This window comes from Eschrichtius robustus, chromosome 12 (genome assembly GCF_028021215.1).
Source record: "Eschrichtius robustus isolate mEscRob2 chromosome 12, mEscRob2.pri, whole genome shotgun sequence".
NCBI lineage: Eukaryota > Metazoa > Chordata > Mammalia > Artiodactyla > Eschrichtiidae > Eschrichtius > Eschrichtius robustus.
Window position 1 is genome coordinate 40,043,154 of NC_090835.1, and position 25,681 is coordinate 40,068,834.

The 25,681-nt window shown below is 53.5% G+C and overlaps 1 protein-coding gene and 1 long non-coding RNA gene across 11 annotated transcripts in view; one reads left to right on the forward strand and one right to left on the reverse strand.

The window, feature by feature from the left end:
• Positions 1-15,650, forward strand: part of PLXNB1 (plexin B1) — a 29,103-nt gene extending 13,453 nt beyond the window's left edge. For 6 of the 9 annotated variants that reach the window (XM_068557983.1, XM_068557985.1, XM_068557982.1 and 3 more), the window contains 26 exons: positions 64-183; positions 372-494; positions 787-880; positions 966-1,138; positions 1,284-1,435; positions 3,235-3,340; positions 3,517-3,653; positions 3,963-4,139; positions 4,367-4,538; positions 4,725-4,967; positions 5,635-5,811; positions 5,889-6,037; positions 6,521-6,621; positions 6,718-6,935; positions 7,072-7,250; positions 7,403-7,469; positions 7,685-7,831; positions 8,659-8,827; positions 9,107-9,210; positions 9,285-9,369; positions 9,599-9,783; positions 9,928-10,088; positions 10,179-10,326; positions 12,222-12,503; positions 13,520-13,594; positions 14,908-15,650. In XM_068557983.1, coding sequence (XP_068414084.1) covers positions 64-183; positions 372-494; positions 787-880; positions 966-1,138; positions 1,284-1,435; positions 3,235-3,340; positions 3,517-3,653; positions 3,963-4,139; positions 4,367-4,538; positions 4,725-4,967; positions 5,635-5,811; positions 5,889-6,037; positions 6,521-6,621; positions 6,718-6,935; positions 7,072-7,250; positions 7,403-7,469; positions 7,685-7,831; positions 8,659-8,827; positions 9,107-9,210; positions 9,285-9,369; positions 9,599-9,783; positions 9,928-10,088; positions 10,179-10,326; positions 12,222-12,503; positions 13,520-13,594; positions 14,908-15,012 — 3,849 coding nt within the window. In that variant the 3' untranslated portion in view covers positions 15,013-15,650. The remainder of the gene's footprint in view (positions 1-63; positions 184-371; positions 495-786; positions 881-965; positions 1,139-1,283; positions 1,436-3,234; positions 3,341-3,516; positions 3,654-3,962; positions 4,140-4,366; positions 4,539-4,724; positions 4,968-5,634; positions 5,812-5,888; positions 6,038-6,520; positions 6,622-6,717; positions 6,936-7,071; positions 7,251-7,402; positions 7,470-7,684; positions 7,832-8,658; positions 8,828-9,106; positions 9,211-9,284; positions 9,370-9,598; positions 9,784-9,927; positions 10,089-10,178; positions 10,327-12,221; positions 12,504-13,519; positions 13,595-14,907) is intronic. The other 3 variants (XM_068557988.1, XM_068557990.1, XM_068557987.1) reach the window with 3 other exon arrangements.
• The window catches only part of LOC137773375 (uncharacterized), a 110,265-nt gene continuing 90,839 nt past the window's right edge, over positions 6,256-25,681 (reverse strand). Inside the window, exons 3-4 of one of the 2 annotated variants that reach the window (XR_011075664.1) lie at positions 9,094-14,983; positions 6,256-6,905 (exon numbers count right to left, since the gene is read on the reverse strand). This is a non-coding gene — a long non-coding RNA (uncharacterized lncRNA). Of the gene's footprint in view, positions 6,906-7,244; positions 7,298-9,093; positions 14,984-25,681 lie in introns of those variants that run through there. The other variant, XR_011075665.1, reaches the window with a different exon arrangement.

Below are 25,681 nucleotides of genomic sequence, written 5' to 3' on the forward strand. Positions count from 1 at the left end.
GCCTGGGAAAGGGCTGAGGCGGCAGGTGGGCTCCATAGACTGCCTGGCGCTTGGTGCCTGCAGGAGACGACCTTGGGGCCAGGCTCCTGCCCTTGTGTGGAGAGCGTGCAGGGCTCCAGCCTGATGCCGGTCCACGTGCAGCGAGAAGTGCGACTGCTGGGCAGGAACCTGCACCTCTTCCAGGTGAGTGTGTCCTCTTTGCAGCTGTTGCTGTGGTCTTGGCTGTTGGCAAACTATGCGCGAGTCCCAGGGAGCAGGAAAGGGCACGGCCTCAGGTCTCAATCCCAACCCGGGGACTGTGCTGGGGCCCTGCGGGGCTCACCAGGCCTGGCTCCTGAAGCTGCCCCCGTAGCCGTGTCCTCTGTCCCCAGGACAGCCCAGGAGACCATGAGTGTGTGATGGAGCTGGAGGGCCACGAAGTGGTGGCTGAGGCCCGGGTCGAATGTGAGCTGCCTCCAGATACCCGGTGCCACGTCACCTGCCAGCAGTACCAGGTACAGATCCCGAGTCCTGGGTGGGCAAGGGCGCGCTGGCCACAGGCTGGCTACCAAGCTTAGCTGGCTGCACCACACTCATCCCAGTCCGTTCTCTGACTGAGTGACCCCGAGGGAGTCCTAGTACCCCGGCTCTGACCTCTGACCTTGTGCCCCATGGGGTCCTGTATCCCAGCTCTGACCTCTGGCTTTGTGTTCCCATGAGTCATTTTGGTCCTTTCTTTGACCACCCTCTCCCCAGGCCTGACGCCTCCCCTAACCCCGGGCTCTGACCCCACTCCCATTTCTCCAGCTCAGCTATGAGGCTCTGCAGCCAGAGCTCCGCGTGGGGCTGTTTCTGCGTCGGGCTGGCCATCTGCGTGTGGACAGTGTGGATGGGCTGCACGGTGAGTGACCTGGGGCTGCTGGGACTGGCTGGTGGCAACAGGGCTCTTCCAGGCCTGCCTCTCACATTTGACTCTCCACCCCCAGTGGTGCTTTATGACTGTTCCGTGGGACACGAGGACTGCAGCCGCTGCCAAACTGCCATGCCCCAGTACGGCTGTGTGTGGTGCAAGGGGGAGCATCCACGCTGCGTGGCCCGGGAGGCCTGTGGCGAGGCTGAGGCTGTGGTCACCCAGTGCCCGGCACCCCTCATCCACTCGGTGTGTTGAAACGCTGGTGCATCCCTTCAAGGGGTTCGGGGTGCTGTGGGTTCAGGGGGCCGAAAGGTGGGAGGCTGGGGCTGTCTCTCCAGGCTGCCAAAGGTCAACAGGTGAATGGAGGTGAGCCGTCCTTGTCCTGGAACAGGTGGAGCCACTGACTGGGCCTGTAGACGGAGGCACCCGTGTCACCATCAGGGGCTCCAACCTGGGCCAACATGTGCAGGACGTGCAGGACACGGTCAGGGTGGCTGGAGTGCCCTGTGCTGTGGACGCTCAGGAGTATGAGGTGTCCAGCAGGTGAGTGGGCTGGACTAACAGGAGCAGGGGGCACCCCGCGGGCTTCACGGCTGGCTTTCCTGCTTAGGGCCATCCACCCACTACTCGTCTGCCCTCCCCTCTCCCCCTTTCCTTGGTTCTGATCACATGTCTCAGGGCTGGGGTTACTATCAAGGCCTTGGCTTTGTGCACAGACGTGCAGGTTTCTGGCCTGGGTCTAGTCACTGCTCAGAGCTGACAGGTGGCTCTGCTTCCTGGCACTGCCTAGGTGTGCTCACCCGCTTTCCAAGTGACCATGGGCATAGTTGCGGTAGCAAGCTCCTTGGATCCCAGACAGCTGTGCTCTGGGGCTGACCTTCCCACCTGCTGACCCTTCTTCCCCAAGCACTGCCCTGGGCAGGCTCCTCACGGGGATAGACTTGTGACACACCTGCTGAGTGTCAGGCCCCTCTGTCTAGTCCCTGGGACCCCTCCCACCTTCCCAGGGCTTGTGGCTTACAAGGCTGGCAGTTGCAGGGTCCCAAATGTGCACACACACAACACAGCGAAGGAGACATCCACAAGCAGCAGGTCTCCAACCCGCCGAATGTCAGGGTTACCTGGAGAGTTGGTCCAAAACCCCCCAGAGCAGATCCTTAGACCACCTCCCTCCACTTCCTGCAGAGGTCTGGATCTGTAGGCCCGTGTTGGGGCCCCCCAGTCTTATTGTCCTTCTTTTAAAAAATGTGTTTATTTATTTATTTGTTTATTTTTGGCTGTGTTGGGTCTTCGTTGCTGTGCGCGGGCTTTCTCTAGTTGCGGCGAGCGGGGGCTACTCTTCATTTTGGTGCGTGTGCTTCTCATTGAGATGGCTTCTCTTGTTGCGGAGCTCGGGCTCTAGGCACGCGGGCTTCAGTAGTTGTGGCATGCGGGCTCAGTAGTTGTGGCTCGCGGGCTCTAGAGTGCAGGCTCAGCACAGGCTTAGTTGCTCTGCGGCATGTGGGATCTTCCCGGACCAGGGCTTGAACCCATGTTCCCTGCATTGGCAGGTGGATTCTTAACCACTGTGCCACCAGGCAAGTACCCCACAGTCTTATTTTCAACAAGACTCTGCTAGAGCATGTTGTTTACCCCCTGAATGTATTATGACTGAGAACTTTAGGTGACTGTTAATGATTCTAGAACCATGAGACTAAAGTACTTTCTGAACTGATTTATAAAGTGATTAAAATACATTCCAGCTGAAGCCTCTCCCGGGTAGTTCACACTTCGCTTGTTCTGTTTTCTGGGGGCGTTTGCAGTGACCGTGACAATGTCACAGAGTCGAACCACTGCAGGCTTCACATTCTGGAGGTTAATTTGCCCCAAGCTTCTGTTTCCTGGCTAAGAACCAGCATTTCTTAGAGTGCTCACTTTCCCTTCACGTCTATCCCCAGACCTGACTAGAGGCTTTCAGGAACATTTTTTCATGAGGAAATCAAGTTTCCACCACCTTGTCTGGTGCTGTGCCCACGGTGATGGTGGCCGGTTAGGCCCACTCATTAGCTCAGCAACCCACCCCTGCCACCAGCCTTACCAGGGCTTGTGCCCCTCAGAGAGAGAAATTCTCCTCGTCAGGGGGCTCTGGGGTTGGACTTGAATGATTGAACCACAGATATTAATTCTCAGAGGCCAAAGCCTTCTGGTGAGTCGTTAAGGAATTCCTTCCAAAGCAAGAGGATCTCTGTCAATCTTGGGAGCCAGGGAGAACACCTGATGTAGTGGGGCAGGGAGGGGGCGGCCGGGTCAGTTTGAGGGGCCCTCAGTGTGGCCCAGCACCCCAGCTTGCCCTGTGCCCACAGCCTTGTGTGTATCACTGGGGCCAGCGGGGAGGAGGTGGCAGGCGCTGTGACGGTGGAGGTGCCAGGAAGAGGACACGGCGTCTCAGAGCATGACTTTGCCTACCAGGTGCCTGACTGTCGAGTCCCCACCAGCTACCCATGGGCCACCCCCTTAGGTGGCTCCTCCCAGCCCATTGGTTCGCCTCCCTGGGGCTCCCCAGCCCAGGGCCTCCTTGTCTGCTCCCCCTGCCTCCCTGTTCCTGGCCTGATGCCTGTCTGTTTCTCCCTGTCCCCTTCCCACAGGACCCAAAGGTGCATTCCGTCTTCCCGGCCCGAGGCCCCAGAGCCGGGGGCACCAGCCTCACCCTGCACGGCTCCAAGCTTCTGACCGGGCGGCTGGAGGACATCCGAGTGGTAGTTGGAGACCAGCCTTGTCACCTGTGAGGGCCGCTTCCTCATTCTGCAAATATCCTTGAGCTCCGGGGAGAAGATGGAGGGGTGGGATACTAGGGAGAGCAGAAACGGGGGAGAGGGCCGAGTCTGCTCCATCAGAAAGTGGCCAGCCCCTCTCGAAGCTGGGGCTTTCGTGGGAGTGCAGCCTCCAGGGTCACTTGTGGAGACTGCAATCAGCACTGAAGGGAAGTGAGCTGCGGCCCGAGTGGGTCCCATGTCCTGGAATCACCCCTTCCCCCTTCCTATGCCCCTCCAGCCCAGTCGGGCCTGCCTGCCACTTCTCCCTCCCTTCTCAGGCTGCTGGAGCAGCAGGCGGAGCAGCTGTGGTGTGAGACCAGCCCACACGCCACGCCTGCCACGCTCCCCGTGGCCGTGTGGTTTGGGGCTGCTGAGCGGAGGCTTCATCACAGCCAGTTCGAGTACACATCAGACCCCAATGTCACCTCTGCTGGCCCCGCCAAGAGCTTCCTCAGGTGCTGGGCCGAGGGCATGGCTGCAGGGCATGCGGTCGGGAGGTCTTTGCAGCTCCAGTACATGGGGGTTTGTAGGGCTCTATGTGGGGGGGCTTCGACTCCCATGCTGCTGGTGGGGAGAGGGGCCGTGGGGCTTTGGGTTGGAGCTGACCTAACATCAGGGACTGGGATGTGCTTTAAAGCCTTGTTCACATAAGCCATAAGTGGCTCATGGGCTGTGTTTTCAGTGGAGGACGTGAGATATGGGTCCGTGGCCAGAATTTGGACGTGGTACAGACACCAAGAATCCGAGTGACTGTGGCCATGAGAGCGCCAGGGCCAGGCCAGGGGCTTGGGCGGAGGCACCGCGTGGTCCCGGAGACGGCGTGCTCCCCCGGAGCCTCCTGTGGTGGCCTTCACGTAGGACCCCCATGGGCATCCCCTGCCTGCACTGGGCTAGCCATCGCCCACCTTGCCCCTCATCCCCCCCACCCCCTAGACAGCCGTGGGTGGCGGGTACCAGTGGAGGCTATGTCCCCATCTTTTCTGGACCCCCCCTTGTGCACCCTCAGCGGACCCTCCCTGTCCTCCCTCCCTCTGCCCTAGTTTGAGGAGCCTTGCCACGTGAACTCCTCCCAGCTCATCACGTGCCGCACGCCGGCCCTCCCAGGCCTGCCTGAGGACCCCTGGGTCCGTGTGGAATTCATCCTTGACAACTTGGTCTTTGACTTTGCAACACTGAACCCCACACCCTTCTCCTATGAGGCCGACCCCACTCTGCAGCCCCTCAACCCTGAGGACCCCACCGCACCCTTCCGGCACAAGCCTGGGAGTGTGCTCTCTGTGGAGGTACTGCTCCTAGAGGGACCTGGCAGGGTCCCAAGACCCTTCACTTTGCTGGATGGTACTGCTCTGTGTGGCAGAGGGGGCATGACAGCAAAGCAAGGGCCAGTGGATGGACATGGCGAGTGCCGAGGGGGCTGGTGGCAGGGTGCCTAGCCTGACACACCTGGCCGGGGCTTAGGTCCTGTGGTCTGGGTCCTGACACTCCATGGCAGGTGTCTGAATAACGATATGTAAATAGTTTGGCACACGCAGTGGCGGCGAGGTACACAATAGGCGCCTGGGCTGATGCCCATTTGGCAGCCTGTCTCATGTGGACACATACTTGGCGTGTGTTCTGATACATGCAGTAGCAGGGGCTCTGCTTTGTTAGGTCACTGGGTAGGATTTGGGGACAGCTTTATATTCTCCAGATTTTTAGCTCTGGAGAAGTTAGACTCAAGGAAGGAGGATAGGGAGGGGCAGAAAAGGGTCAGGGGGCAGCTTGGGAAACATCCATGGGGCTGTAACCCCGTGTGCAGGACAAGAGGTGCTGAGGCACCATCAGCCCTGCTCCGGGGGGTGGGTCTCAGGACCATCTGTCCCACATTTGGGGAGATAGGATCTGAGTGACCATCAGCTCCTCCCCTTAAGGAAGAGTTCTGAATGATCGATCAGTGACCCCATGTTCCAGGGGGAGAATCTGGACCTTGCGATGTCCAAGGAGGAGGTGGTGGCCATGATAGGGGACGGCCCCTGCATGGTGAAGACGCTGACCCGGCACCACCTGTACTGCGAGCCCCCCGTGGAGCAGCCCCTACCCTGGCACCATGCCCTCCGGGAGGTGCCTGACGCTTTGCCTGAGTTCACGGTCAGTGGGCAGGCCCTGGGCCGGGGCAGGCATCGGGCGTGCGCTGACCTCTTGCTCACAGGTGGCTCCCTGTGCAGGTGCAGATGGGGAACCTACGCTTCTCACTGGGCCACGTGCAGTACGATGGCGAGAGCCCTGTGGCTTTTCCCATGGCAGCCCAGGTGGGCTTGGGGGTGGGCACCTCTCTTCTGGCTCTGGGTGTCATCATCATTGTCCTCATGTACAGGTGGGTGCAGCCAGGTGTGGCTGGGTTGGGCAGGTAGCAGGGTGTGGCTGGATTGCGAAGGGGCAGACTAGACCAGGGATAGGCAAACACTTCCTATAAAGGGCAGGAGAGTAACTATTTCAGGCTTTGTGCGCCAGGAGGTCTTGGTGGCAGTGACTCAGCTCTGCTATTATAGCCCTGCGGCAGCCACAGACAACATATAAACACATGAGCATGGCTGTGTTCCAACAAATCTTTATTTACAAAAACAGGCCAGGGGCCAGATTTGGCCGTGTTATAGTTTGCTGATCCCTGGGCTAGGCTGGGCTAGACAAGTTGTGGGTGGGTGGGATGGGACAGGCTTAATTATTCTGACTAGGCCCTTGCTTGGCTGGGCATGGCAGGGTTAGACTGTGCTGGCCTGGGCAGGCCTGGGCCCGGTGGGACCTAGCAAGGGCTCAGGCCTCCTCTGGCCATCCCTGCCCTGACCTTGGCGCTGAGCAGGAGGAAGAGCAAGCAGGCTCTGAGGGACTACAAGAAGGTGCAGATCCAGCTGGAGAATCTGGAGAGCAGCGTGCGGGACCGCTGCAAGAAGGAGTTCACAGGTGAGGCTGCGAGGACCCCACGCTCCAGGGCTCTGCCCAAGCCTGCTCCCATCACCTTGGGCTCTGCGCCCAAACCTGGCTTCTTCTCCTCAACAGACCTTATGACCGAGATGACCGATCTTACCAGTGACCTTCTGGGCAGCGGCATCCCCTTCCTTGACTACAAGGTGTATGCCGAGAGGGTCTTCTTCCCTGGGCACCAGGAGTCGCCCTTGCACCGGGACCTGGGCGTGCCTGAGAGCAGGCGACCCACTGTGGAACAAGGGCTGGGGCAGCTCTCCAACCTGCTTAACAGCAAGCTCTTCCTCATCAAGGTGCCGGCCCTGCCCCCTATCTGGGCCCTCCAGGGGTGGGGAGGGGGCCCCCCTACCCTCCAGCCCCATCCCTTCTCAGTCCCTCCGTTTCTGAATCTGCCCTCCCCACCCACCCGTCCCCTCTCCCTGGCGCCAGTTCATCCACACCCTGGAGAGCCAGCGCACCTTCTCAGCTCGGGACCGCGCCTATGTGGCATCTCTGCTCACCGTGGCACTGCATGGGAAGCTTGAGTACTTCACTGACATCCTGCGCACCCTGCTCAGTGACCTGGTGGCCCAGTACGTGGCCAAGAACCCCAAACTGATGCTGCGCAGGTCTGTATGCCCGTCAGACACCACGGGGGCCAGGCAGCCGTGGACATCTGGAGCCAAGACCTGAGTCAGGCCCTCTGGGGCCTGGGGTCTGAAGAATAGAAAGCCCTGGGTCCCCACCTGCTGACTCTGCCCCCTCTTTCCTGTCATCCCAGGACAGAGACCGTGGTGGAGAAGCTGCTCACCAACTGGATGTCCATCTGCCTCTACACTTTCGTGAGGGTGAGTGAGGCAGAGGTGGGTGGGGCTCCCCTCCAGGGAGAGTCAGGACTCCGAACCACGCAGCTTCTTGCCCCAGCACAGCTTGGGCACCCCTGCCCAGTATGTCCTCAGTCACCTTAAGCCTTCTGCAGCCTGCATCCTGTCCCCTTCCCCAGCACCTCCGTCCCATGCTTGTCCCCTGCCCCAGGCGTCCTAACTGCCCGCCACTCCCCCAGGATTCGGTAGGGGAGCCTCTGTACATGCTTTTCCGTGGAATTAAGCATCAAGTGGACAAGGGGCCGGTAGACAGCGTGACTGGCAAAGCCAAATACACCCTGAATGACAACCGCCTGCTCCGAGAGGACGTGGAGTACCGTCCCCTGGTGAGGGGGGGAGAGAGAGGGAGAGAGGGATAGAGGGAGAGAAGGGGAGAGAGAGAGAACCTGCTGGTGAGTCAGTTTCCCATGAAGGTGAGGAGGGTGACCACGTATGATTGTGTGGGTGTCTGCATCTGGTTTGAGCCAGCCTAACCTCCGGCTGGCTGCAGGATAGGGGCTTGAGGGCCAGACCTTGAAGGTAGGGCCTCAGAGGTTCCCCAGGTTTGGGGTGGGGTCAGGGTGGCCACAGCCAGAGTCTAGGGAGCAGCCCACCCTGCCCGGGGCCCGTCCGGGTCCTTGCTGTGTCAGGGCCTGAGTGTCTGCCTGATCATGGTCTCAGCATCCTGCCAGGGGCATGGTTGTGCCCACCAAGCTGGGAGTCACCCTGGCAGACCTGCCCATTGTTTCCCTCTGGGGAACTTTTCCCTTCGTGGCCCACGTGGAGTTCCTTTGGGAAAATCCCACTCAGGCTCCGCCAGGCCTGCTCCTCTGGCTAGTGGAGACCCCACTTCTTATGCGGGCTTCCTCAGGTGCCTCAGCCTGTCTGCGCCAGGAGCCTGAGGATCAGAGTTCAGAGGGACTTGTGCTCTCCCATTTTTTCTGCCATTCACCCAGCAGACACTAGTGCACTGTGCCAGGTGCTGGGGCCACAGAGTGGAGGGAGCTGCTGTCCCTGGGGAGGCAGGCGGGTGAAGAGACAAGAAGGAGTGATTGTTTGGTGCTTGGAGGTCAGAGGCAGTGGCTTCCTTATGGGTTGTCCCTGGCCCTGGCCTTGCATCTTGGTCATCCCACATGTGGCATGAGCCCTGAATGCTCCCATGTATCGTGCATAGACCTTGAATGCACTACTGGCCGTGGGGCCTGGAGCGGGAGAAGCCCAGGGCATGCCCATGAAGGTCCTGGACTGTGACACCATCTCCCAGGCCAAGGAAAAGATGTTGGACCAGCTTTATAAAGGAGTGCCTCTTGCCCAGCGGCCAGACCCCCGCACCCTGGACGTCGGTGAGGGCAGAGGGGAAGGGTGGTCTGGGGACCCCCAGGGCTAGGCTGGCCCTAGACCAGCTCTGCAGGGTCAGCTTATCACCCAGGGGAAGTGGGCTCTGGAACACCTCTACAGGGACGACCTGTCACCTGGTGAGGGGCCCGTGTTTCTGGACTTCAGAGAAGTTGGGTGAGGTTGCCCCTGATGGAGGGGCCACTGTCCCTGTAGAAAAGGGGACAGGTTCCACTGCAGGGAGGGTATTCTGAAAGCCCTGGACCAAGCCCACCTTGTCCTTGCAGAATGGCGGTCTGGGGTGGCCGGGCATCTCATTCTTTCTGACGAGGACGTGACTTCTGAGGTCCAGGGTCTGTGGAGGCGCCTGAACACCCTGCAGCATTACAAGGTGGGAGGGGTGGGAGTTGGGGGAGGGCTGTGGTGGGGTGGGCTGGTGGAGGGGTCACCAACTGTGGTCAACAGGTCCCAGACGGAGCAACTGTGGCCCTCGTCCCCTGCCTCACCAAGCATGTCCTCCGGGAAAGCCAGGATTATGTCCCTGGAGAGAGTGAGTACTTACCCTCCCCCCCTGCCCTGCCCCTGCCATCGCAGTCCTCTACCCTTGCTTTGCCCAGTCTCCAGTAATGGGGGAAGGTTCTCTGGACTGCAGGGTGGGCTTGTGTCTACTTCCCTTCCACTCAGAGAAGCCCTTAACCAGGTGCCCCCACTCCTAGGTTTTGGCCGGACCCCGGGGGTCTAGGGCAGGGGGCACCTGATGAGGGGTAACAAGCTGTAAGGTCTTGGTACAGGGACCCCAATGCTGGAGGATGTGGACGAGGGGGGCATCCGGCCCTGGCACCTGGTGAAGCCAAGCGAGGAGCCGGAGCCGCCCAGGCCTCGGAGGGGCAGCCTCCGGGGCGGGGAGCGGGAGCGAGCCAAGGCCATCCCTGAGATCTATCTGACCCGCCTGCTGTCCATGAAGGTGGGGCTGGGGGCAGGGACGAGACAGGTAGTGGGATTTGGGGGTGTGGGGGGCTCGCACAGGCCTGGTGTCACAAGGCGTCTGAGGCTGGGCTGGGCTGAGGTCCCCTTGCTGACTGCATCTCGTGCTTCCCCTCCTCCGCAGGGCACCCTGCAGAAGTTTGTGGATGACCTGTTCCAGGTGATTCTCAGCACCAGCCGTCCTGTGCCGCTCGCTGTGAAGTACTTCTTTGACCTGCTGGACGAGCAGGCCCAGCAGCATGGCATCTCGGACCAGGACACTGTCCATATATGGAAGACCAACAGGTGGGGGTGGGGCGGGCGGGCTTAGCATGTGCGGGGTCTTCTCTCCTGTCTCCCCAGCACACTCACTGGCCACACCTGCCCCGCCCGCAGCTTGCCGCTGAGGTTCTGGATCAATATAATAAAAAACCCGCAGTTTGTGTTCGACGTGCAGACATCTGACAACATGGATGCGGTGTTCCTGGTCATTGCACAGACCTTCATGGATGCCTGCACCCTGGCTGACCACAAGCTGGGCCGGGTGAGCTGGTTGGGGTGGACCGGGAGGGCATGGGTGGGGTGGGGCAGTGTGGCTGGGGATGGAGAGTGCTGTGCATGCACAGACTCCAGGCCTTCTTGAGGATGTCAAGGACGAGGATATGGGAGGCCTTTGACCCCAGGCCCGGGGCCAGGCTTTGTCCCTGGGCTCCCTAGGAGGTGGCTGTGCCTCAGCCTTCAGGGATGAGCAAGGGCAAGGGGGCACGTGTGCTGATTCACAGGGTTAAGTGGAGCAAAGAGTGCTGGCGGTGCGGCAGGAGGCCAGGGCCACTTGGCTAGGGCTCACCCTGAGGGCGATGGGGGTGGTCAGACCTGAGAGTTAGCTGGAGCCTCCTGGCAATCGTGCAGTGGATGGACTGGAGCCTGGAGTCCAGAGAGGAAGCTGTGTTGTCCCTGGGACGAGCGGTGGCCAGGTTCAAGCTGGGACTAGAGGGTACAGGGCAGGCAGAAGCTGTGGGTTGGATATGGGGGTGAGGAAGAAGGAGGGGTTCCTTACACGCCCTGGGCCTCTGGCAGTGGTGAGCTGAGACTTGGAGGAGGTGAGCCCATGGATTCTACAATCGCAGAGCAGCTCCAGGCTGCCTCGGAGATTTGATTCCCGAGGGCAGTGGAAGTGTCTGCCAGCCCGTGCAGTACAAGGAGGAGAGTGCAGGGGAGGGCCAGGCGAGGAGGGATGTGCTGACAGGGGAGCTGGGAAGCATGGAGGAGAGGTGGTCAGGGTTGCCTGGTGGCACAGAGAGGGGGAGGTATGTTGTCACAGTGGTCAGGACCCAGAGAGTCCCGTGACAGATATGGGGTCACCACCATGACTGCTCAGGCACCCAGCAGGCAGGGCTGTCGTGGCTCTGCATGAGAACGGACTCTGCTTAGCCTCGACCCCTGGGCCTGGGACCTCTTGAGAGATCTAGCTCTAGATCTCCATGGGGAAACAAGACGGAAAGTTCCACTCTGTAGTGCTGTCTTTTGGAAGCCATTTTTGCTCTGCCTGCTCTCATTACTCTGCCTGCGATGAGCTGAGAACCACAAAGCCACACCAGGACACAGGGGTCACCTCCAGGGTGTGTGCTGTATGGTAGCTGGGTTCTTCTGCCTGATCTTCACACTGCTTCCCCTTACCAGCAGCACTGCAGATGCTTCCTAGGTAGCTCAGGAATAGTGCAAACCAGGATGCCAAGGGCCACCCATGGAGAGTTGCTGAGAAGCGGGCATCCTGCCTCAGGCCCAGCGCTCACGCCCTTGCTCACAGGGGGCAGTGCAGTCTTGCCTCACCCTCCCAGCAGCTGTAGGATGAGGCAGCAGGTCCAGAGAATGGAAGTGTGCTGCCCACAGCCACTGGGACAGAGCTGGGATTGGAGCCCAGTTCGGTGGTAGAGGATGTGTCTGGCTGTGTTAGAGTGTGGGCCCTGGTCTGAGAGACCTGCTTCAAATCCCAGCTCAGCCACACAGGAGTGAGGTGGTCTGGGGCAATTTAATTAAATATCGGGGTTAGTTTCCTGATTTTTAAAATGATTACATGGGGAATGAACAGCACTTGGAGAAGCAGTATTAGGGCTCCACACGGCACTGCACCCTTCCCACCCTGCATGCCAGTTCCCTGCCAGGTCCGGGTGGAGGCACGTGGAGCTGAGAGATGACCTTGGAGTGAGAGGGGGGGAAGCTCAAGGTGATGACAGCAGAGATGGGACATTGGGGGAGGGGTGACAGAAGGAATGAAGTGGGGTGACCAACCATCCGGGCTGTCTGGAACTGAGGAGGTTTCCTGTGATTCGGGACTTAGTTTTAAAACTGAAACAGTGCTGGGAAAATTGGGACAGCTGGTCACCCTAACAGAAGCTCTCATCCTTCTTTTCCTTTCACTGTTCACCTGCTGGCACCCAGGACTCTCCCATCAACAAACTTCTGTATGCTCGGGATATTCCCCGGTACAAACGGATGGTGGAAAGGTACGAGGGAAAGGGACTGCATCTGGGGGATAATGGGTGGACAGATTGGTGGGTGTTTACAGCTGAGGCCCAGGGGTGGGCCTGGTGGGGTGAGGAGGGGTTTGTTTCCCCAGCGGCTGCCGGACCCATGATCTCTGGCAGGTACTACGCAGACATCAGACAGACCATCCCTGCCAGTGATCAAGAGATGAACTCCATCCTGGCCGAGCTGTCCCGGGTATGGCCCTCCTGCTTCTTGGGTTGGGCACAGGCCTTCTGCCACAAGGGTCCTGCCCCCTTCACACTGCTCCTTTGCAGGGAAGCCCTGGGGGCCTCAGCAGAGTGTTCCCGCTGCCTCTGTAAAAGACCAGGGCTCCCAGTGTCTCATCAGAGAGCAGCAGGGGCCTTGTCCTAGCAGCTGCCACCTAACCTGACTCAGCCAGGTGTTTAGATGTCTGCAGCCCCTCGGGGTCTGTGGACCATAGTTCCAAGGCAGCGAGGTGGTGGGGATTCAGCCCCAGGACTGCCTGGGTCAGCCTGTCCACGTCTTCCTACTGCTCTGCTTTCCTTGGCACTATAGACATGCCCCCACCTACTCCTAAAACAGCCTCCAAACAGTCCAGTCCAGGGAATTTATAAACAATGTAAATCTGAAACCATGATGATGATGACCACAACCACAATAACAATAGCAGCTACAGTTTTGGGGTGTTGCCGTGTGTGGGGTGCTTTGATTACTTCTCATTTGATTTCCATAAAAGCTCTACAAGTTAGGTGATATCAACTCCATTGTCCTGAAGAGGAGGTTGAGGCTCAGAGATGTCCCCATGGAGGGGCCTGGGTGTGACCTCAGGAAAGACTTGAATGAGGTCAGAGCAGAACTATGCTGGGTCACAGCCTGTGAGCAGCACCTATTCTGCTTGGCTCTGCGATTGCCTGGGACGCCAGAGGGTCCCAGCTGGAGCCTGGACGGGGAGAGACACCGAGCCCCAGTGGAGACCCCAGGCCACGGTGAAACTACAGATCCAGGGTCTCTCCACCAAGGAGGCCCTTTGGTCCTATCCTGTCCCCAGCTTAGCACGTCTAGCCTGGCATCCCTTGTCTGTGGAGGGGCTCTGCTTGCCAATGCAGGGCCCTGTTCCTTCCTCTACCTCCCAGCGCCCTCTTCCCCACTCCCCTTGCCTGGGGTCCTGGGCCTCCTCTGGTGGCTGGTAGCACCCCCTATCTCTGTAACCTCTTGTCTCTCCTCCCTAGAACTACTCTGGAGACCTGGGGGTGCGAGTGGCCCTGCACGAACTCTACAAGTATATCAACAAATACTATGACCAGGTGGGCAGAACCTGGGCATGGTCAGGATGATGTGAGAGGGTGACTGGCTCTGTGACGCAAGTGTGGGGCCTTCGGGTCTCCCCCAGGCGCAGGGTGGTGGTGGGGGGCTGGGCCCTGGGCTCGGGAAGTGTTTGTTCTTCAGGTGTGCTTCCTGGTAGTGGCCCGGCTCTTACCTGCTGCTGCCCTCCCCATCCGGGCTCCTCAGCCGGGCTCCTGGGCATGGTGGTGGTGATGGATGGCTGGGGATCTACCAGGGCCTGGAGATGGTGTGCAGGATGTGCTGGGAGGGACACACAGCGGCCACCTGTGCCCCGACCTTGCGCTCGCTCAGAGCCCCACCTGAGACCACATGTGGCAGTGTGCTGTGCAGGCCATCTCTGGGGGTGTGGGCCTGGCTGGGCTGCATGCGCTGCCAGAGATGAGGGTCTGGGTACAGGGTCTGGGGCAGATGAGGGCACAACAGAACCAGTAAGGGGGCTTTCTGGGGGATTCCTGGGCTGGGCCTCAGGATCAGAGCGTCCACCGGTCAACCCACTGAGTGCCTGCTGGAATCATCTACCCAGATGTTTGCGTGGCCCCAGGGATGTGGCCGTTGCTGTTGAGAGATGAGGGCCCTGCCTCGCGGCTCAGGCCTGGAGTGGGGGCAGGCATTTGACCCAGGAGTGATGTGCAAGCGTGAAGTCCAGGTGCCTTGCTCCGAGCAGTGTGGGTGCCGGTGTGGGGGAGGCGGGGCCGTGTGACACAGCTGTCCCCTTGTGGAGGCGTGGCCGGCGAGCCCCTCCTGTTCCCACCCTTCCCTCTGTGGCAGCCCCCCTTGTGGTTTTGTAGTTGTCCGTGTTTGGTCAATACCTGTCTCCCCTCCAGTGAGCCCCACGAGGGCAGGAATCGTACCTGTCATCACTGCCGGGTCCCTGCTCCTTGTCCAGCACCCGGCACGTAGGAATTTAGGAACTGCTTGTTGCCTGGTGGGCGGGGGAGCCAGGATGGGTGGAGCAGGGCTTTCAGGGGGTTTGTGGTGGAGAAGACCAGCATGGTGGGTGAAGTTGGCCTCCACTCAAAACGATTTTACCAGGGAGGTGATATGCATTACCGTGAGTGCTAGGTCCTCACTAATCCTTAAAACCCCACAGTGAGTCTGCTGTCATCATCCCCTCCCTGAGGGGGCCCTGAGGAAGTGAGTGCGGCGGCTCACAGGGTTTCTCGGGCCCCTACCCACACCTGCTGCGGTAGCTGTGGAGGCCTATTGAAGTCTGTGGCAAAGGCAGATGGCAGGCTGGCTGTCTCCCCCTGCTGAGTTGGTCTCTGTGTTTCAGATCATCACTGCCCTGGAGGAAGATGGCACGGCCCAGAAGATGCAGCTGGGCTATCGGCTCCAGCAGATCGCAGCGGCTGTAGAAAACAAGGTCACAGATCTGTAGGGACTTGGAGAGCCCTGGCCTGCTGTGCCTCAGCCCCGCCTGGGCAGCCCCGGAACCACGAGGGAGAGACCACCTTCTTAGATGCCTGTAGTGCCTGCCCAGCGGAGTTAGTGAAAGGTGGCTCCAAGTCTCCTGGTGGCTCTGGCCTGGGCCCTACTGGACTCATCTCGCAGGCCTGGGGCCTTGAGGCTGATGGAGTGGTGACCCTGAGGCCAGTGACCCTGCGGGCTACTTTCTGTGTGACGTTAGCCTGAGGGAAACTGGGGACTAAGGGCTTCCAGAGAGTGGCTGGAAGGGCCTCCAGCCCCTGGGGAGACTGTACTGCCCCTGAACACTGGCTTTTATCCCAGGGGATTCAGAGAGGAAGGAGGAGAGCCCCCACTTCCTGCCCCGCCCTCCTCCTCCACCATCCCTGACCTCGTTAGCTGCCTCTGGCCATGTTGCTGCTGCCACGTTCCTAGGTCGGAGAGATGAATGCCTTTCCTAGGCCGCTGCAAACTGACCTCTCAGCAGGGCTGGCTGCTTCAGGGCCACCCTGCCACTGAGGCAGCCAGGAGTGAGGGGTGTCTGTTGCAGGGGGTCCTCGGGGAGAATGGTGGCCCTACTGACCTGGCTCTTCATTAAAGGATAACACACTGTCTGGCGTCTGAGATGTGGGCTTGGCCCAGCCCTCCCTTAGCTGGAGGGTGGCAGCTGTGCCTGGCAGGCACCATGGGGAGGTGGGATCTGCAGCCTCCGGGAGGTCTCATGGCACCCACAGAATGCTCCAGATCACAGGGCTGGCTGGGTTCTCCTTGACTCCTGGGCAGGGCTTGCTGGAGTCAAAGCTGCTGTGAAGGAAGTGAGAACCCCATCCAGGATGGGGCTGGGGGGCCTGAAACCCAAGGTGCAGGGGTCTGTGGTTTCTTCAAGCAGGTCTGCCTTATCAGCAATTTGAGTGTTCAAATTTCTCCTTTCCTGTTGCATTTGTTTTGAAAGGAACTGGGAAAGGATGGCATCACTGTAGTGAACTCCAGGCGGAGTGGATCTTGGGGCCCTTTTCGTCGGTAGCTTCTAGACTCCCTGAACCCCTGTAGCCTGGGCTGTTCTGAGGGGCTTCTGGTTACTGGGTTGTCTTCTAAGTCAAGGTATTTTGGGTGCAGATAACCCAACTGTCTGCCTGCGTGAAGGCCACCTTGTTTGGGTTTCCTGATTTGTAGCTGGAGGTGAGCTTCGAGACTGTCTCAGCTGGATCTTGTATTGCTGGCTGGGTCTACATGGCTGGGGGTTGATGCCCCCTTGACTGAGACCACCCTTGGCCTCCACAGGAGGCCAGCTTACTGAACAGAGGTGAGTCGATGGCCCTCCAGCCTTCAGGTCCTCACAAGGTTCTCCCCCATGGCTCTCTGCTTATAGCCCAGAGACCCCCTAACCTTCCTTCCCCTCTGACACAGAGGCCCCACCCCCCAACTTAGGGGTCTTCATTGGGGGTTTGAAGATGAGTCCAGGAAGAGTCCTCTTCCCTCCCTCTTATTGGCCCTAAATAGTGCCTTCTCAAGGTCCTCATCCCTAAGATGGCAGGAGCCACATTGGTGTGTCCATGCCCACTGTAGTCACCACTGCTATTCTCTGCTCTAATGTCCTTCCCTCCTCATTTCTGCCTGATGTCCAGACCACAGTCAGAGACAGGTCAGCCAGCAGTCAGGCACTGTCAGTCATTCCGGTGTGTGAGCTTTAGTGCTTCAAATGCGTGCTCCTGCCAGGTCTTTGTAGTGGCTCAGAATGGGTCTGACTCCTTCATCTGGCCAAACCATGGAGTTGATCCCCCATTGTGACAGTCTCAGGGAGCAGGGCTGATGGGGAATTCAGTTTGGGGTGGACGTCAAGCAGGCCCGGAGAGGGAGGGAGCCTGGTTGACACCACAGGGGCCGTGACAGACTCGTGCCTCTGTTCAGGGCTCAGGCCCCTACAGGTCCTAGGAGGCCTATAACAGGGTAGGTGAGGGCTCTGGGGAGAGGAAAACTATGTACCTGCACACCTGGCAGCTGTGACTATTGAACATGTTCTGAGTAATTCACTTTCATGTCTCAGCCCTCACAGAATGTTGTTCTAATAAAAGATACAAAGAACACAAACCTGCACAATAAGATAGGAACTTCTAAGTCTTCATTCAAACACCACAGCTGCAAGTGGAGATTCTAAACCTGACAGAACTTAAGGATTCTAATTGGGTCTTGGCCACAATTTCAGTGTAGGACATTTGTCATTCAGGTTGATCAATCTCTTTATTCTGATCAAGACTGCAAGAAGTGCCCTCACCTACTACATTACCCATAAACATGTTAGTATGCAAAGGGCCTTCGTTTCTCATCACTGGGGACACCTTAAGGAGATTAGGGAGTGACTTGCTTCATTAAGTGAACTTTCACCAACTTAAATATCAGAGTAATTGTCCAGTTAGAGGACCAGGAGCTCCGTATCTTTTTTTTTTTTTAGTGAAGTATAGTTGACTTACAGTGTTTCAGGTGTACAGCAAAGTGATTGATATATATATATATTTTTTTCAGATTCTTTCCATTATAGGTTATTGCAAGATACTAAATATAGTTGCCTGTGCTATACAGTAAGTCCTTTTAGTTTATTTTATATGTAGTAGTATGTATCTGTTAATCCCCAATTCCTAATTTATCCCTCCCTCCTTTCCGCTTTGGTAACCGTAAGTTTGTTTTCTATGTCTAGAGTCTATTTCAGTTTTATAAATAAGTTCATTTGTATCACTTTTTTAGATTCCACATATAAGCGATGTATGATATTTGTCTTTGTCTGACTCACTCCTCTCAGCATGATAATCTCTGGGTCCATCCATGTTGCTGCAAATGGCATTATTTTATTCTTTTTCATGGCTGAGTAATATTCCATTGTATATATATATCACATGTTCTTTATCCATTCATCTGTTCATGGACATTTCTTGGTTGTTGTAAATAGTGCTGCTATGAACATTGGGGTGGGTTTATCTTTTTGAATTAGAGTTTTCATCTTTTCTGGATATATGCCTAGGAGTGGGATTGCTGGAAAATATGGTAACTCTATTTTACTTTTTTAAGGAACCTTCATACCATTCCCCATAGTGGCTGCACCAATTTACATTTCCACCAAGAGTACAGGAGGGTTCTCTTTTCCTCACACCCCCTCTAGCATTTATTATTTGTAGACTTTTAAAAAATATTTATTATTTATTTATTTATTTTATTTTTGGCTGTGTTGGGTCTTAGTTGCGGCACACGGGATCTTCACTGAGGCATGCAGGATCATGTGGCACGTGAGCTTTTCTCTAGTTGTGGCGTGCGGGTTTTCTCTAGTTGTGGTGTGCAGGCTCCAAGGTGTGTGGGCTCTGTAGTTGTGGTGCGTGGGTTCCAGAGCATGTGGGTTCTGTAGTTTGCTGCACGTGGGCTCTAGTTGAGGTGCACAAGCTTAGTAGTTGTGGCACGAGGGCTTAGTTGCCCCGAGGCATGTGGGATCCTAGTTCCCTGACCAGGGGTCGAACCCGCGTGCCCTGCATTGTAAGGCAGATTCTTTACCACTGGACCACAAGGGAAGTCCCTATTCGTAGAATTTTTGGCGATGGTCATTCTGACGAGTATGAGGGATACATCAATTGTGGATTTGATTTGCATTTCTCTAATAATTAGTGATGTTGGCCATCTTTTCATGTGCCTGTTGGTAATCAGGATGTCTTCCTTGGAGAAATGTTACTTAAGTTTTCTGCATATTATTTAATTGGGTTGTTTTTTTGACGTTGAGCTGTATGAGTTCTTTGTACATTTTGGAAATTAATCCCTCAAATTTCCATCATATGCAAATATTTTCTCCAAAATCATATGGTGTCTTCTTGTTTCGTTTATGGATGTTTTGCTGTACAAAAGCATTTAAGCTTACTTATTTATTTTTTTAATTTTAAAATGTTATCAGAGTATAGTTGATATACAATGTTGTGCTAGTTTCAGGTATACAACAAATGATTCATTATACATATTTGTATATCCACTATTTTCTCTTATAGATTAGGACAGATTATCAAGTAGAGTTCCCTGTGCTATGCAGTAGGTCCTTCTTGATTATCATATATATCTGTGTGTGTGCGTGTGTGTGTGTATATATATATATATATATATATATATATATATATATATATATATGTATATTAGGGTATATGTTTTAATCCCAACCTCCTAATTTATCGCTCCCCCCACCCGAACTTTCCCTTTGGTCATGATAAGTTAGTTTTCTAAGTCTGGGAGTCTGTTTCTGTTTGGTTAATTAGTTCATTGGTATCATGTTTTACATTGCACCTATAAGTGATATCATATAATATTCGTCTTTCTGTGTGTGACCTACTTGACTTAGTGGGATCATCTCCAGGTCCATCCATGTTGCTGCAAATAGCATGATTTCATTCTTTCTTAGGGTTGAGAAATATCCCATTGTATATATGTAGCACATCTTGTGTAGCCATACCTATGTCGATGGACATTTTGGGTGCTTCCATGCTTTGGGTATTGTAAATAGTGCTGCAATGAACGTTGGGGTGTAGATGTCTTTTCGAAGGATGGTTTTCTCCAGGCATACACCCAGGAGTGGGATTGCCGGATCTCATGATTACTCTATTTTTAGTGTTTTATAAAACCTCCATAGTGTTCTCCGTAGTGGCTGGTAGCAAGTTCCATTCCCAGCAGCAGCGGAGGAGGGATGTCTTTTCTCCACGCCCTCTCCAGCATTTATTGTTTGTAGACTTTGTGATGATTGGTGCCTGATTATACCTTGTTGTCGTTTTGATTTGCATTTCTCTAACAATTAGCGATGCTGAGGATCATTTCATGTGGTTTTTTTTTTTTTTAATGTGAGTAAAATTTTACCTCTTGAAACTGGCTTCTGAAAGTCGGCCCTGTTTTGAATTCTTTTTCTATTACCTACCGCGCGATATCTCTCGAAGGCAGGGGTCATTTAGAGCCCCACAGGCCTTGTGAGTATTAAGTTCCCCTAAGTACTGGTTTTAAGGTTGTTGTTATGGAAAACGGCCACAAGGCAGCAGCATTTCTTCATGCCCGACTCTGGTAACTCGGGCAACCTGAGCCTAGCAAAAGTCATGTTCCTGGGTTGTAAATTAGAGTGCAAAGTGCCAGAAGAAACAAACGAGGGCTTGTGCCTTTTTACTTCTTCCCCCTTACCCTTCACCCTCCCAGTCAAATCCCAACCCCTGCAAAAGTGCTGTGCTGAGGGTGATGTCCTAGGTAGTTGGAGCGACTCTAAGGAAGGAGGCTGGAAGTGGAAACCCCACCACCAGGAGATGTGGAGACAGGGAGACTTTCAAAGCTCTTTCAGCCCAGAGTGTCCATCATTTTTGGGGTGCCATAGGCTTGGTGTAGCTGGAGGAGGGTCTGCTTGGATATGGAGATTGTGGTCCCACCCAGAGGAGACCAGGCACTCCAGGTACAAGGGGGGCTCATTTGCTGGCACCTCCCCCCTAGCTCCCTCAGCCCCACGACAGTCCAGCCTTGGGACCCAGGCCTGCTCAAGTTCCAGGGATGTGACACCAGCCCAGGCTGCTGAGGCCTGAGGGGACTAGAGTAGGCACTTGTTTTCATTTTTCTCTTCTAATGTAATTTGTATCTTCTATTGAAGTATAGTTGGTTTACAATGCTGTGTTTGTTTGAGGTGTACAGCAACCTGATTGTTATACATGTTTCTATTCCTTTTCGGATTCTGTTCCCATTCCAGGTTATTAGAGAGTGTTGAGGAGAGTTCCCTTTGCTGTCTAGTAGGTCCTTGTTGATTATCCCATATATTAGGGTGTATGTTTTAATCTGAACCTCCTAATTTATCTCTCCCCCCACCCCAACTTTGCCTTTGGTCACACTAAGTTAGTTTTCTATGTCTGGGAGTCTGTTTCTGTTTGGTTAATTAGTTCATTGGTATCAAGTTTTAGTTTGCACCTATAAGTGATATCATATGATATTTGTATTTCTCTGTGTGACTTAGTGGGATCATCTCTAGGTCCATCCATGTTGCTGCAAATGGCGTGATTTCATTCTTTCTTAGGGTTGAGAAATATTCCATTTTATATATGTAGCGTATCTTGTGTAGCCATACCTATGTCGATGGACATTTTGGGTGCTTCCATGCTTCAGGTATTTTAAATAGTGCTGCAATGAATGTTGGGTGCGGGTGTCTTTTTCTTCTTTTTAAAGGGTTAATTTTCTATCTTTTTTTATGTTATTTATTTATTTTTGGCTGCATTGGGGCTTCATTGCAGTGCGTGGGCTTCTCACTGTGGTGCCTTCTCTTGTTGCGGAGCACGGGCTCTAGGTGCTCAGGCTCAGTAGTTGTGGCTCGCAGGCTCTAGAGTGCAGGCTCAGTAGTTGTGGCGCATGGGCTTAGGTGCTCTGCGGCATGTAGGTTCTTCCCGGACCAGGGATCGAACCCGTGTCCCCTGCATTGTCAGGCGGATTCTTAACCACTGCGCCACCAGGGAAGTCTGCACGTGTCTTTTCGAAGGATAGTTTTCTCCCGGCATACGCCCAGGAGTGGGATTGCCAGATCTTATAATCGCTCTATTTTTAGTGTTTTATAAAACCTCCATAGTGGCTGGTAGCCATTTCCATTCCCAGCAGCAGCAGAGGAGGGTTTTCTTTTCTCCACGCCCTCTCCAGCATTTATTGTTTGTAGACTTTATGATGACTAGTGCCCGATCGTACCTTGTTGTCGTTTTGGTGTGCATTTTTCTAAGAATTAGGGATGCTGAAGATCTTTTCATGTCCTTTTTTTTTAACGTGGTGTAAAATTTACCTCTTGTAGTTGGCTTCAGGAGGGCAGATACCATTTACTGCCTCACCTCCTCCTCCACGCTTACCATTTCCCTATGAGTGTACCTGTGCTCAGGCTCATGCATGTGGTCCGGGCCCCTGTGCTTTCCTGTCTCCATTATTGGAGCAGTTTCCTGGGTTTTGGGTGGCCCAGCGCGGGTCCTTCTGTGCTTCTTGCTTCTTCCACCATCTCCTTGTACTTCATTCAGTCCTGTGGTTTCCTATCTACTCCTCACCCCTTCAGTAGCTTCATGCATTTCTCCTTTATTTCTGTCAAGTTTTGGTTCACATATTCGAAGCGAGTTATAAATATTTACAATTTGTATATCTTTGTGTTTTGATCATTTTATCATTTTGAACATTTTATTTCTAGTAATACTTCCTCCCTTAAAGTCTATTTGAATACCTTTTAACATCTATTGTGTAAATTATCAAGTGATAATTTCAAGGAGTTACTGAGGTACAGTTAAAAGCTGGGCTTCTAAGTGAATGGTTTTGTCCTTCTATCAGCAAGTCACACATTTTCTACAGTTTCTTTTCTTTTTAGAAGTAATTGTAACGCTGGAAACATATTCGTTTCCATATTAACAGATTTTACTACTTTTAAAACTATGGTTTTTATTTTATTTTGTTTTATTTTATTTTTTAAACATCTTTATTGGAGTATAATTGCTTTACACTGGTGTGTTAGTTTCTGCTGTATAACAAAGTGAATCAGCTATACATATACATACATCCCCATATCTCCTCCCTCTTGCGTCTCCCTCCCACCCTCCCTATCCCACCCCTCTAGGTGGTCACAAAGCACGAGCTGATCTCCCTGTGCTATGCAGCTACTTCCCACTAGCTATCTGTTTTACATTTGGTAGTGTATATATGTCCATGGCAGTCTCTCACTTCGTCCCAGCTTACCCTTCCCCCCCCATGTCTTCAAGTCCATTCTCTATGTCTGCGTCTTTATTCCTTTATTCCTGTCCTGCCCCGAGGTTCTTCAGAACCGTTTTTTTTTTTTAGATTCCATATGTATGTATTTGTTCTCTTTCTGACTTACTTCACTCTGTATGACAGTCTCTAGGTCCATCCACCTTGCTACAAATAACTCAATTTCATAAAATTATGGTTTTTAAATATTTCATTTTATTCTACTTATCAAGTTTATGTCAATTAATCTGAGGTACATTTTACAACATCAAGAAAGAAAATTGTTAATTCTCCTGAAAGCAATATTCTGGTAAGAGTATTATATAAATTTATTTGAATGAGTTTTTAACCTCCATTATTTCTTTTAATTAAAGATACAATATCATTAAAGCGAACCCTCCTACCCTGTTGGTGGGAATGTAATTGGTAATGGCCATATGGAGGTTCCTTAAAATGTAAAATTAGAACTACCATATGATCTAGCAATCCCACTCCTGGTCATATGTTCGGAAAAGTCTAATTGGAAAAGATACATGCACCCCAACGTTCATGGCAGCACTGTTTACAATAGTGCAGACATGGAAGCGACCTAAATACCTAAATGTTTATCAACAGATGAATGGATATAGAAGACGATATATATATATATCACACACACACAAACACACAAAATGGAATATTACTCAGCCATAAAAAAAGAATGAAATCATGCCATTTGTAGCAATATGGATGGACCTGGAGATGATCACACTAAGTCAAGTAAGTCAGAGAAAGACAAATATCCTAAGATATCACTTATACGTGGAATTGAAAACAGTGATACAAATGAACTCTTTAACAAAACAGACGTAGATTCACAGACATCGAAAACAAACTTATGGTTACCAAAGGGGAAAGGGGAAGGTGTATAAATTAGGAGTTTGGGATTAAAACATATACACTACTATATATAAAAAAAAGAACAAGGGCCTACTGTATAGCACAGGAAACCATATTCAATATCATCTAATAAATGGAAAAGTATGAAAAAGTGTGTGTTTATATGTATACACACATATTTATACATATATATATATACACACATATAACTGAATCACTTTGCTGTACACCTGAAACTAACAGAACATTGTAATCAACTATAGTTTAAATACTACAGTATCGGGACTTCCCTGGTGGTGTAGTGGTTAAGAATCTGCCTGCCAATGCAGGGGACATGGGTTCGAGCCCTGGTCTGGGAAGATCCCACATGCCACGGAGCAACTAAGCCCGCATGCCACAACTACAGAGCCTGCACCATAGAGCCCGCGAGCCACAACTACTGAAGCCAGAGCGCCTAGAGCCCATGCTAGGCAACAAGAGAAGCCACTGCAACGAGAAGCCCGCACACCACAATGAAGAGTAGCCCCTGCTTGCTGCAACTAGAGAAAGCTTGCGTGCAGCAACGAAGACCCAACGCAGCCAAAAATAAAATATAAAATAAATTTATTTTAAAAAAAATGTCAAAGGATTAACCAAGATGGCGGAGTAGAAGGACATGCTCTCATTCCCTCTTGCGAGAGCACCAGAATCACAACTGGCTGCTGGACAATCATTGACAGGAAGACCCTGGACTTCACCAAGGAGGGTACCCCACGTCCAAGGACAGAGGAGAAGCCACAGTGAGACGGTAGGAGGGGCGCAATCAGAGTAAAATCTAATCCCATAACTGCTGGGTGGGTGACTCACAGACTGGCGAACACTCATACCACAGAAGTCCACCCACTGGAGTGAAGGTTCTGAGCCCCACGTCAGGCTTCCCAACCTGGGGTCTGGCAACGGGAGGAGGAATTCCTAGAAAATCAGACTTTGAAGCCTAGTGGGAATTGATTGCAGGACTTCGACAGGACTGGGGGAAACAGAGACCCCACTCTTGGAGGGCACACACAAAGTAGTGTGCGCATCGGGACCCAGAGGAAGGAGCAGTGACCCTGGGGGAGACTGAACCAGACCTACCTGCTGGTGTTGGGGGATCTCCTGCAGAGGTGGGGGGTGGCTCTGTTTCATTGTGGGGACAAGGACTCTGGCAGCGGAGGTTCTGGGAAGTGCTCCTTGGCGTGAGCCCTCCCAGAGTCTGCCATTAACCCCACCAAAGAGCCCAGGTAGGCTCCAGTGTTGGGTTGCCTCAGGCAAAACAACCAACAGGGAGGGAACCCAGCCCCACCCATCAACAGTCAAGTGGATTAAAGTTTTACTGAGCTCTGACCGCCACAGCAACAGTCAGCTCTACCCACCACCAGAGCCTCCCATCAAGCCTCTTAGATAGCCTCAACCACCAGAGGGCAGACAGCAGAAGCAAGAAATACTACAATCCTGCAGCCTGTGGACCAAAAACCATAGTTACAGAAAGATAGACAAGATGAAAAGGCAGAGGGCTATGTACCAGATGAAGGAACAAGAAAAAACCCCAGAAAAACAACTAAATGAAGTGGAGATAGGCAACCTTCCAGAAAACGAATTCAGAATAATGATAGTGAAGATGATCCAGGACCTCGGAATAAGAATGGAGGCAAAGATTGAGAAGACGCAAGAAATGATTAACAAAGACCTAGAAGAATTAAAGAACAAACAAACAGAGATGACCAATACAATAACGGAAATGAAAACTACACTAGAAGGAATCAATAGCAGAATAACTGAGGCAGGAGAACGGATAAGTGACCTGGAAGACAGAATGGTGGAATTCACTGCTGCAGAACAGACTAAAGAAAAAAGAAAGAAAAGAAATGAAGACAGCCTAAGAGACCTCTGGGACAACATTAAACGCAACAACATTCGCATTATAGGGGTCCCAGAAGGAGAAGAGAGAGAGAAAGGACCAGAGAAAATATTTGAAGAGATTATAGTCGAAAACTTCCCTACCATGGGAA